Genomic DNA, 13393 nt, shown 5'->3' with positions numbered 1-13393 from the left:
TATTATTATTATTATGATTTATTATTGACTCATTGGCTGAATGGGCAGCATTGAGGCCTTTGGTTCACAGGGTTCCGGGTTTGATTCCCAGCCAGGTCAGGGATTTTAATCGTGTTTGATTAATTCTTCTGGCTCGGGAACTGGGCCTTGGTGTTTGTTCCAACACTTTCCTCTTCATATTCAGACAACACACTACCAACCACCACAGAAACACGCAATAGTGATTACATCCTTCCATATAAGGTTGGCATCAGGAAGTGCATCTGGCCGTAAAACAGGGCCAAATCCACATGTGTGACACAGTTTGCACCTGCGACCCCACAGGTGTGGGAAGAGCAGTAGAAAAAGAGAATAATAGTAATATCATTCTCCAAGTTAAGTTTTCCAGTTGTGGTATGCAAGTGTTTGCCACATATTCCTATCTTCATACTTTTTTTGTCGTTGGACATTGTCCCACATGAATCACTTTTTCTCCACCTCTAGTTTTACTGTATCAGTTTCCTTATCTTTTTTCTTCTTCTTAGAGGTATATCCTTGTATTTCTCTCACTGTCCATTTTCATTATATGTTGATACCACTGAAATCTATGCTTCTTTACAACATTGGCGATAGGAACCTTGATGCCGACTTCCTTCTTATCCCTTTCATTTTTAATTTGTCCCTTTTCATCTTTTGATTCATACTTATGATGAATCTCTTTCCTGTTGCTTAAATTATGTTGAAGTCTTTGTTTAGTAGAGTGCATGTCTCCAAACCATAGATAAGAGTTGGTACAAAATAGTTGGGGGTTCTGAAAATTATAATTAATAGCAGTCAAAATGACTCTACTTTGAACACATTTTTCACTAATGAAAATTATCACAACCTTATCAGGTTGGGAATTATGTTTCCGAAACTCCTTGTAAATTTCATGATACCTGCAGCAAAAAGGAGGTGAAATGGATATATATATATACTGATAACATTAATTTACTGAGCTTGACAACAGTTGAAAGAAAAACTTTTTTTTTTTTTTGTATTTTATGGTGAGATTGGTTTTGAGTACATAGTGTGTCTTACAAGTTTGTGATACTTCAGTTGGAATAGAGATGAAAAATTCTAATAAGTTGAGCTGACTTGTCAACTATGCTGGAATGACCACTTTCCATTTTTTTCTGCTCAAATATAAGCTAGATAGCTCAAGTTCCAAAGGATATCCTTTTCAAATGAGCTACTTTTATAACCTCATCACTCATTTTTTGAATGTTAATGTTTTTACAATTTAAAATTACCCTGATTAAAAGCATGTTTTACTTTCCAGGTTGGAGCGCTGCAAATCTCGAGAAGGAGCCAATCTCGAGTATCTGAAGAATGTTGTTTTGAGTTTCTTGTTGTCCAGTGATCCAAATTGCAAGCGACCTATGCTGAATGCCATCGCAGCTGTTCTAAAATTCAGTTGTTCAGAGCTTGAACGAGTTAACAGGGTGCATAATGCTATAGGCCCATAAACTATAAAGACGTGAAGAATCTCGTATGTTGCTTCATTGCTAAATCCTTGAGAAGCTGGAATATTGTAATAATGTAAGAGCTCTTTGTTTTCTTCATGTTAAGAAAATCATATGTTATGTTCCATTTACTGTAAAAGCAGTACTTCTCTTGGATGCTTTATTTCAATGGTTTGGAGGGACCAGTTGAAGTCAGTGAGTCTCACTGCCTTTCCTGTTATATATTAAGCGATCTTTATCCTTGACAGTATTAACAGTAAGGTGGTTTGTTTTAGGAGTACATTGTTGATTGTTGTTCTACAAATAGATGAATCTTGTTTTTTGTGTGATGAAAATGACTCTCCAAATTACTTTGTTGGAATTTGGGTGGATGTATTATATTAATTTTTGTTACTTTGGATGTAAATAATGAATAAAGTGGATCATAAATTTTCAGTGAAACCTGTATATACTCATTAATTCCTTTAATTTCTGAAGTCTTATTTCAGGGCATGCTGTCACTGTATGTCCTCGAAGATATTGGTGTAATGCTGAAATTTGCTTCCCTTAGAGAAATCTTAATTTAAGGAGAAAATATATACAGTACTAACAAAATACCTGTGCTTCGCTATGGTTTTAAACTGAAAGTTATTAGTCAAAGTTTTACATTTTGAAGAGACCACTGTTGGCTGAGCCTGTGAAATGCTCCCTCATTTCGTCCATCAAATGGTTTTGTGCAAATGACATTTATTTTCTGATCTAACACTCATTTTGACACCCGTACAGAAGAATTGGAATGTTTTAAACCCTATCTTATTTAATATCTAGGACGTAATAGCGCCCAAGGTGTGAAATTTTATTTTGTACGTTGAACACTAATGGAGGAATCAATGCTGTTTTGAGGAGTGAATGTTTTAAAATATTTATTAACATCTAGGATATGGAAGACCACCCTTCATGTAAAATTTTAAGTTTGTGCTTGAAATGGTTTCGGAAGAATAGATAGTGTGTTTTTGAGAATCGACCACTATCCAAACCCCTTAGGGGAGAAATATTTTGAAGTATACGATATTTTACACCTAGGGCTTAAAAGAAGAACCTTCTTGTAAAATTACAACTTTGTATCTCAAATGGGTTTGGAGGGATGAATAATTTAGTTTCCGGAGCTAATCCCACTTTAATATTTAACTCTCTGAGGGGTTAAATTTGTTCCAAACCTTCTGTTATTTAACACCTAGGATACCATATGAAATTTGAACTTAGTAATTCAAATGGTTACATATAAATGCATATTTTTTTCATCATCCCTCCCCCCATGTTAAAATCCTGTAGGGGTGTATTGTATTGTTAATGTTTATTTAAAATCTAAGACAGAATTTTATGGCAGCACCAATCTCTGATAAAAATCGAAATGAAACCTTCAATTATTACTTAAGCCTAATAGTCTATAAGTATTAAGCTTGCAGAATTTAATTAGTGATTTGAGAGGTTTACATCTTTAAAAATTAGATATTCAACGTGCACAAAAATACGTAGGTAACATTAATGGTATACAGTCACAAACATGTTCCTAGAGTCGTGTACTTATTTTAAGATTATTTCAGTTAAACCCCTAAGTTTTACAAATAAATATTTTTGGGAATAAAGAAGAGAAATCGGAAATTTGTTAGAGTACGTTGGCTGCTGTGAAGACTTAGTTTAATAACTTCTACATGGTCCCAATCTGTATATACATCAAATATTTTGAATTATATCATATTTGACACCTAAGACATCTGAAGTTCTTGCAAAATTATACGTCCGTACTTCAAGCGGTTTGGAGGGATGAAACATTTTGTCATAAGTTTCAGAGAAATTTGTATTTTATCATCAGGTCACAAACCCTGGTCAAAACCCCTTGGGAATACAGTTGAACCTGCTTTATACATAACTGTGTTCTACGCAATTCGTATTTGTACGTAATGGCAAAATGTAATTTAAAACCATATTAATTAAACCTTATTTATACGTAATCCATTTATATGTAATTCGCTGTTATACGTATTAAGTGTCAGTGAAATATCGAAGGGTGTTTGGGGAAAACAAGGAATGTCCAACGAATGCATGTTTGAGAAATAATAAATTTAAGATTCACAAGTCTGCCATTTCTATTCTGTGTGGATTAGGTGCAGACTACAATATTTTCCCAAAAGCAATATTAATATTCAATGTAGTAATACATCATAAGTACTAGAGTGTATTACATAAAGGTGATACTGTTTAAAAAACTAACATAACATACAAATATGTTGCTTGAAAACAAGGAATGTCCAAAGTCAATTATAACGAAGGATCACTGACATCACACGTTTAATGTTAGTTAATGTAATACTGCATAGAACTACCCCTTCAGAAGATTCCATTTGGATATTCCATTTTTTCCAGCAGTAGTCTTGTTGGATGCAGCATGAGGTAGGTCAAGGTAGAACATCTTATTGGCTTCAACCAAGCAAAACCTAGACAGGAATTTAACATCTTTGTACTTTTCATCACTGATTGGGAGCAATTCAAAGTAAGATTGAAGAGGCAGTTCAAATTCATGGGGAATATGTAAAAAATGTGAGTTTCCTTCCGCAGATGTGCTTTTTGCTTGTGTGACTGTTTGCCGTTGTAGTTACTTTGATGCAGAATAAGTCGTGGGTGATCATGAGTGCTCATAATTCCCTTCATTTTTTGCATTGGAAATGGGCAAGCTCTTACATGTTGATGTTGCACAGAGAATACGGTAAATGGTTGAGGTTTACAGCGAGCAGAGGTAATGTTTTCTTCCCAGTCCTTGGGAACTTCCATTCGCTTTCTTGTATTAATAAGTCCTAATAAGTCTTTGTCGCATTCTAAGAAGGAGTGCCCACGCACTGGAAAAGTTACCTCCACTGTTTTCAAAATTCTGACTACATTAACCATGTAATGTATGAAACGAACAAGTGTATAATTCTTGTTTTGGCCACCTGCCCCGTCACAAAAAATATGCAAGTGCCGTACATTTCTCGGGAGAAAATGAACAATAAAGTCAAACAGAAAAGAACAAACTTCATTGGAGCCCTTTTTAGCGATATACTCTGGATAAGTGTAAAAGTAGGAATTACCATTTGACAACACGTGAATGTTAAATGTGTACATTGACAACTGCCTACGATAGTAGACGTCATTAGTTGTAATGTTAGGTAGGGACATGTTTTTCCTGTAGTCTAAGGTAATGGCTTCAAAATCCGTGGATGTTCAGGCTTTCTTATGTTCGCTTGTCTTTCTTCTGTAAAAACTTTCAGCCTTATGCAGGTGAAGTTCCTCGTCTCTGTTAAGAACTGTAATTTCAGCTCCATTGCCTTCATGTTCAGCAACTTTCAGCTTTGCTGTAAATTCATCACACTGGCTGCAAGTATCGCTACCGGGATATCCAAAACTGATGTTGAAATCTCTTCTGAATATGTCCTTGTATGTCTGGTAAGACACTTTCTCGCTTGGGTACTTCTCTAGAAACATGTTGAACATTCTCTTAATGTTTAGTTCTTCGGAAAGGTACACTCCACTGTGGTTATCTTTTCTGCTGTAGTGACTCTGTCTGGCTTTAAAAGAGTTAATGTGGTTATGAATAATGTCACTGGTAGTCAGGCTTAATGTCCTATAGTTTACTCCACCATGCTTGTCTTTTGGTGAATGTCCAGTTTCCTTAAACGACTTTTGCAAATATTCCAATTTACTTTTACTTATACTGTGAACTGCTATAAAGAACTTACAGCAGACGGAGACTTCTTTCACATGTTCATTTCCTTTCACTTTTACTCGGTAACTGTAAGCACAGTCATGAAACTTTGCTTCTGCTCCTGGATTCCTAGACCGACGTCTCTGAACCACCTTAACCGATATTAGGCTGCAGAAGTATGAATTTTGTTCATCATGTGATGTCATACTATTAAATTTTGTCAAAATATCTCCTGTCATCTTCTCCCACTGTATCCATACATTTAAGACTCTTACAGTAACAAAATGTATCGTGTTCATGGGATCCCAAATGTATTTTCTTCATTACCTCGTACATTCTTCCTTGCTTCTTCCGTTTGTAGCTAGGCTTTGCGTCCCTTTCATCCACAGATGTCGATGATGTTGAAGACATAATGTATCACACGTTAAACCTTTTAAACCTCCGAACTAGATATTATTCGAATAAGAGACTGTAACTCACGAACACACACAACCTATTGTAACATTCACAGCATCTTAATGTTTACACTGCATGTTCAGTACCAACACAGAAGTGTCAAGGACATTCCCTGTTTTCTCGCAATTTGCCACGGACAGTCCTTGTTTTCTCCCTGAACTAATTCACCACTGTGAAGTACACAACTATCGCCACCAGATGGCATCATAACCTTCAAAACGTCAATTTTGTGACATTCCTTGTTTTCTCCCGACACCCTTCAACTGAGTTTTGTGTAATTGTAATGAGCACATCCTTCTTTAAAAGAAACTACTGTATTTATGAAGTTTCCTCTTTGTCGGTGTAGGCAGAAGTAGAGCGGTCAGGCTTCGGTGCTGAAACAGAACCCAAAGAGTTTCGCCGAGTGACATTGTTGACCCTTACTTACTGGCGGCTTAACAAAGGCCAACTGAGCAAGTACCCTTCGCTCCTCCTCTACCTTCGTCATTTCTGCCGCCAAAGATTAAGATACATTACAAGCAAAGTGGGCAGTTTTGGTGCAGAAACAAAAGAAAATACAGTAAATTTGTTTGAATACGAGAACTTCTTTCGTGGGAACAACGGAGAAGTAAAATGTCCATGGTGCCGGTATCTGGTGTTTACTTTTGAACAGTAGTTTTGTCATTCAGTTGATTTTGATTAGCCAAAGAAAAACAGAAAAAGGAAAAGTTATACGAGAAGTGGACGCTAATCCACACAAAACAAAAACTGAAATTGCTTCAGATTTAGGGATTGCTTATGCCATGCTATGTACAGAAACTCTATTTTGGATGAGTCCTTAAAACTGGGTTCAAAATCAGTAAAGCGCAGCCGTCGGCAAGAAGGAAGGTACGTATATTTGGAGAAAGCTTTTTTTCACATGGTTCCAGCAAAAGCGGGCTGCAGCTCTACCAATTAGTGGTGACATGCTGAAGGCAAAGCCGATAAATTTACCTAAAATGACGAGTATCACTGCTGATTTCAAGGCTTCATCATGATGGTTGCAAGGATTTAGAGATCGTCATGGAATCACAGAGAGAACAATTTGCGGTGACTCAAAAGCTGTGGACGACGTCACGGTGCAACATTGGAAAGAAGAGGTTCTGCCGGGTATCGTAAGCGATTATCAGCCTCCAAACATCTACAACTGTGATGAGACCGGCCTATTCTACAATCTCCTTCCTAATAAAACATTAGCTGAAAAAGGTGACTCATGCCATGGAGGGTAGAAAAGTAACATTCGTGTAACAGTACTTCTCATCACCAATGCAGATCAGATGGATCTGACAAACTTCCTCCACTTGTGATAGGAAAATATAAGAATTCAAGGTGTTTTAAGGGTGTGAAAACAAAACCCACGGAAAATAAATCAAACAGAAATTCTTGGGTGACTATGCTTCTAATGGAACAGTGGTTGAAAAAATGGGACATTAAAATGAAAAAGAAACAGAAGAAGATCCTTCTTCTCATAGATCGAGTAGTTAGTGGGACGTAAAGCCAATAACATTATTACTCATGGATCAATGTGTAGCACATCCACCTCAAATCGTTCTGGAAAATGCCCGAGTGGAATTTTTCCCTCCTAACTGTACCAGTGTTCTACAACCGCTTGATTTGGGCAACATTGCAAATTTCAAAGTGCATTATAGAAAAATGCTAGTTTAACATTTAATAACACTGAGTGATGCAGGAAATGAACCTCTTTCCATTCATTTGCTACAAATCATGGACTTTTTGGCTGCCTGGAAGCAGGTGTCATCCTCCGCAATCAGCAACTGTTTCCGCAAAGCTGGTGTCTTACTAGAAGAGGCTGCCTCTAGTGATGATTATGGGGACGAAGTTTTGTCTGGCTATGAGCTAATGCTACCGGAGGGTGTAGAATTTGATACTTCTGTGCATTTCGATGATAATCTGGCTGTATGCGGAGAACTACCGGATGAAGAGATTATTTGCTGATGTATGCCAACAACGCGGTGGTGATGGACCAGCTACAAGCAATAGATAACGACTTGAAACTTGAAACATCTGAACTGAGTGAAGTGTTAAGTGCAATCGATGTGTGTAGTCACATCAGTGCGAAAAGTTGTAGCGAAAATGCTTTGAATTCATTACTAAGTTTGGAAAAGGAGTTTTATAATCTTAATGCAAGAAAAGTGAAACAAGCCAAACTATCTGATTTCTTTAAGGCTGGACCAAGTTCAAAATAATATTTTCTGTAGTAATGTATTTATTATTTGCAAGGATTTACACATTTAGGTCTATTTAATTGGATTTTCAGTAAATATGTGATGTAGTGCGTAAGTCTGATTTCTGAGTAATTCTGAGTTACAAGTAGATTTTTCTCATCCCCTTGATATACGTATAAGTCAGGTTCAACTGTATATTATATCAAGACCACTTCTTATTTAAAATCTAAGACATTGAGGAGTAACCACCATGTGAAAATTCAACATCGTATGTCAAGTGATTTCAGAGGAATGGATATTTTTGTCATCGGGCCTCACCCTCAGTCAAAACCCCTTAGGGGTGTATTGTTCAAAGACCACTTTTTATTTAAACTCTATTACATATAAGAGTAACCATCATGTGGAATTTCAACCTCATAAGTCAAACAGTTTTGGAGAGATGAATATTTATGATTTCAGGCCTTACCATCTTGGTCAAAACATCTTAGGGGTGAATTATTTTAAGACCATTTGTTATTTAAAATCTAAGACATGTAGGACAGCCATCATGTGAAATTTCAAGCTCATATGTGAAACAGTTTGAGAGAAATTAATATGATGTCGTCAGCTACCCCCCTCCAGTCAAATCCCCTTAGGGTTGTATTGTTCTGTGTTTCTTTATTTTTAAAGGAGATTACAAATACCAGTTTCAACGTCTGTAACATCTTCAGTTTTTGAGATATAAGTATCCCCATGAAAATAATTCAAACCGAGCTCAATACCTGCAGTCGCTTAAGTGCGGCCAGTATCCAGTAATCGGGAGATAGTGGGTTCGAGCCCCACTGTCGGCAGCCCTGAAGATGGTTTTCTGTGGTTTCCCATTTTCACACCAGGGGCTGTACCTTAATTAAGGCCACGGCCGCTTCCTTCCAATTCCTAAGCCTTTCCTATCCCATCGTCGCCATAAGACATATCTGTGTCGGTGCGACGTAAATAAAATAGAAAAAAAAATTTAACCTCTATTTCACTTCTTTTCACACACACCCTTCAGTGGATTTTCCAAAAACAAAAGAATTGTGTCTCTTTCTTCTTCTTGCTTCTGAATTTGGCCAACTGTGGACCACGTTAAAATGCTTTCTGGCCAGTCTTCTTCTTTTCTCTTCCCAGAACTTCTTCATTCGTTCACTCCTTATTTTTCTCTGCTCCTCAGATATTACAAATTTGGGCCCTGTTCTTCCACTGCTCTTCATGGAATTTGTAGTTATTTACTTGAGTTCTGAAATTCTTTCTTTCTTTCTTTCTATTAAGGATCAATTCTGGTGTTATTTTAATTTCTTCTACATCCTTCTTAACCTCCTCCACCCATTTCGTTGTCTTCCTCAATCCAATTTAAATATTCTTTTAGTCAGGTGGTTGTCATCCATTCTGACGATATATCTGTAAAATTTCAGTCTTCGTTTTCGTGTCCATGATCTTTTCGGAATACTTGTAGAGATCCTCATTTCTACTTTTCCTCCATGTCCCATCCGTCGTTTCCTGAGGACCAAGAATTTTCCTCAGAATTTTCCTTTCCTTAATTGTGTCTGTTTATTTTTAAAGGACATTCAAAATACCAGTTTTCATGTCCGTAACACTCATTGGCTGAATGGTCAGCGTACTGGCCTTCGGTTCAGAGGGTCCTGGGTTCGATTCCCGGCCGGGACGGGGATTTTAACCTTCATTGGTTAATTCCAATGGCCCGGGGGCTGGGTGTTTGTGCTGTCCCCAACATTCCTGCAACTCACACACCACACACAATACTATCCTCCACCACAATAACACGCAGTTACCTACACATGGCAGGTGCCGCCCACCCTCATCGGAGGGCCTGCCTTACAAGGGCTGCACTCGGCTAGAAATAGCCACACGAAATTATTATTATGTCCGTAACCTTCCATTTTTGAGATATAAGTATCCTCATAAAAATAATTCAACTGCTTCACAACCCCCCCCCCCCCACTAAAGTGGCCTTTCCGGGGGGGGGGGGGTGAAATGTGTTTATTTTTAAAGGATATTCCAAATACCAATTTTTCATCTGTGACAAGTTTAGTTTTTCAGATATAAGTATCCTCATACAAATAATTCAAGTAATTTTTCAATTAATTTGAGGACCCGCCCTCCTAGTGGATTTTCCGAAAACAGAAGAATACATGTCTCTCTAATTTTAAAGGAGATTCCAAATACCAATTTTCACATCTGTAATATCTTCAGTATTTGATATATGAGTATCTTCATAAAAACTATTCAACTCTTTCCTCACTTCTTTTCATCCCCCCCCCCCCCCCCCATAGGTGGATTTTCTGAAAACAAAAAATACATCTTTCTTTATTTTTAAAGATGATCCCAAATACAAATTTTCATGTCTGTATCATTTTCAGTTTTAAGATATAAGTATCGTTGTAAAAAGAATTTGACCCCTTTTTCAGTCCTTCGTACAAACCCCCTTAAGTAGATTTTCCGATAACAAAAAAATATGCGTTTCTTTACTTCTAAAGGAGATTCCAAATACCAATTTTCACATCTGTAACTGAGATATTCTGTAGATGTTCTCATTTTAAAAATTCACCCCCTTTCCTCTTCTCCTTAAGTGGATTTTCCAAAAACAAATTATGCATTTCTTTACTTTTACAGGAGATTCTAAATACCAATTTCCATGTCTGTAACATGTTACATTTTTGAGATAGACTTCTTTATTTTTAAAGGAGATTCCAAATATCTATGTTTATGCCTGTAAACTGTTAAATTTTCGAGATATAGATATATTCATTTTTAAAATTCACCTCCTCTATTCACCCCCTTAGTGAAGGAATATCCAAAAATCCTTCCTTATTGAACACCTACACTGTAATATAAATGTATCACCAAACTTTCAATTCTTTATGACCAGTAGTTTTAGCTCAGCGATGATTAATCAGTCAGTCAGTCAGTCAGTCCATGTTATTTTATATGGTATATACCTATATAGATTTCCCCAAAAGACCAAATCAGTTTTCCAAGAAACATTTCTTAAACTTACAAGCTTTGATGTTTTTTCTGGATTTTGGGCAGTGTTGACATTTCAATGATGTCACCATTTCAACTAAACTTCAGCCTAATATCCCAGAAAATACACAAAGGCTTGTTGGTTCACACTGGCCATGGAAGCCTGCACCAGTAGACTTTTAAAATTTGTTTGTTTTGTAACTTTTGATTACAAATTTCTCATATTAAAACAGCATATCGGCATATAATCTTTCTTAAATGCACGAAGTAATCTTAATTGAAGTTTTTGGATACATACATATGAGAAAAATTTGTGTCAAAGAAAGGCAGCATTGTGGGAAATGGTAAGGATAGACTACATGTCAGTGCATTTTTACTGGCTCTCATAGACATTTAAAATATTCTCAACATTCAATTGTTTAAATTCACATTTAGTTACCAAAAAAAAAATGATCAAAGCATGCACTCCAGTGTCTGGATTTGAATTAAAATGTAGGGATAAAATTTTAAACTCAAAAAATTATTAAAGGTAGTATTTTGTTCTGCCAGCCCTGTGGTGTAGGGGTAGCGTGCCTGCCTCTTATCCGGAGGCTCCGGGTTCGATTCCCGGCCAGGTCAGGGATTTTCACCTGGACCTGAGGGCTGGTTCGAGGTCCACTCAGCCTACGTGATTAGAACTGTGGAGCTATCTGACAGTGAGATAGCGGCCCCGGTCTAGAAAGCCAAGAATAATGGCCGAGAGGATTTGTCGTGCTGACCACACAACACCGCATAATCTCCAGGCCTTCGGGCTGAGCAGCGGTCGCTTGGTAGGCCAAGGCCCTTCAAGGGCTGTAGTGCCATGGGGTTTGGTTTTTGGTTTTGGTAGTATTTTGTTCAGTTTCATATGGAATTGCTGTAATAATGTGCTAAGTCCAAATTGTTATTATAGTTCCTTATTGTCTGTTATTTAAGAATGTAATTGGGGCTGTTGGCCAGAATATATGCTTCAACCTTGCAAGTTTGTTATCCAAAACCAGACATTGTAAGGATGCAAGTTTACTGAAAGGCACAAAATCTCTCTGTCCCTGTAAAGATCAGTCATAGAACCACATACAAACAACTTGGGTATTTCCTCTCCATCTCTTCACTACTTATTTAAGGAGAATTTTGTTTTGTAGTGTTCTCTTTTCGAATCTCAGAGAAACTCTTAAATCAAACATTGGTTCATCAACTTCAGATGGTGCCGCTACAATGTTCCCATCCATTTGGCTCAGGTCAATTCCTGGTACTACCACCAATTTAAAATTGGTTTAAGGGATCAAAACTTTCAGGTAACTGAACTGAGAAGAGAAGTGTGTTAAATCCATCATGTCCATACTGGAAGGGTTTTCTATACTTTTTTTTCTGCTTCTAATTTCAGAGAGTTGGCAAGATAGCAGCACCTTATGTACCATCCATGATCATTTCCTTCTGTACTGTAATGCCAGTTAATTACAAATACATACACCAGTACATATTTTGCATTCAAAGAGGTTAACACATAATTCTCTTGAACTATGAGCGTGGATCTGAGGTTCACAGTGTTCCAGTCCTGAACTATATGTAGTTCCACATCATAAGCTCTTTCTACCTTAAGCCCTCTTACATATGTTGGTATCTTACTGTACACAAAATATCTATTATACTACATATTATGAAATAAACGAACATTTTGCTTCCTAAGTAGAATAAGATAATACTTACGAAGAAATTAAAGTACAATAATAACATAGATCTATAACGTCAAAGTCCTCTGAGGAATAGACACAGGTTCAGATCACTAGGTAGATAAAATTAAAAATTTCCCAGAGGAGACCACAAAAGCAAGCCCCTAAAACTAAAAGAAAATAAGATCCTACCCAGCAAATCAACAATGAAAATTACCAAAAAAAACAAACTGAAAATATAAAAATTACACATAAACTTGAAGACTTAGTACATAACCTTAAATTGCAGAAGACCTGGCTCCAATTAAACCATGTAAAAAACACCAATGGTGGGACAGTGAATGTGAGGAAACAGTGGAGAAAAGACATCAGGCATGGCTATTATATCAGTCCCAAAAATCAGAAATATCCTATTAAAATCTAGTAAAACGGAGAAAAGAAACTGCCCAAGTCTTAAGAAGAATAAAAAGACAGCATCATACGGACACACTGCAATTAATTGAAGAAGAATTCAATAAAACTCAAACAAGAAACTATTACAAAACCTACAGAAAACAGCTCCGAAAATACTGAACCCCTGACCTTACTGATGAAGGATGAAAATGGTAAGCTGGCTCATAACAATAAAGACAATGCAGAAATTCTGGCTAAATATTTCAACAGGCTTCTAAATTGTGAGGAACCTACAGAACTCCTTCATTTGGACACCAACACCCCAATAAAAACACCACCAGAGAACATCAATCCCCCCACAATAAAGGAAGTCTACCAAGTAATGAATAAATTAAGAAACTACAAAGCGCCAGGAGACCTTTGTGGAAATCTGGAAATATTCAGGAAGAT

The 13393-nt window shown here is 36.9% G+C and overlaps 2 protein-coding genes across 4 annotated transcripts in view; one reads left to right on the top strand and one right to left on the bottom strand.

Annotated features, from left to right (window-relative positions):
- Positions 1 to 1925, top strand: part of GCC88 (GRIP and coiled-coil domain containing 88 kDa) — a 119050-nt gene extending 117125 nt beyond the window's left edge. For all 3 annotated transcript variants that reach the window (XM_067137432.2, XM_067137431.2, XM_067137433.2), the window contains one exon: positions 1301 to 1925. In XM_067137432.2, coding sequence (XP_066993533.2) covers positions 1301 to 1487 — 187 coding nt within the window. In that variant the 3' untranslated portion in view covers positions 1488 to 1925. The remainder of the gene's footprint in view (positions 1 to 1300) is intronic.
- Positions 1 to 13393, bottom strand: part of LOC136858123 (protein arginine methyltransferase NDUFAF7 homolog, mitochondrial) — a 213448-nt gene that overhangs the window by 69313 nt on the left and 130742 nt on the right. The window lies entirely within an intron of this gene.

Source organism: Anabrus simplex, chromosome 1 (assembly GCF_040414725.1).
Source record: "Anabrus simplex isolate iqAnaSimp1 chromosome 1, ASM4041472v1, whole genome shotgun sequence".
Classification (NCBI taxonomy): domain Eukaryota; kingdom Metazoa; phylum Arthropoda; class Insecta; order Orthoptera; family Tettigoniidae; genus Anabrus; species Anabrus simplex.
Note: the sequence above shows the minus strand (reverse complement) of the source record. Positions and strands in the feature narration are given on the sequence as shown.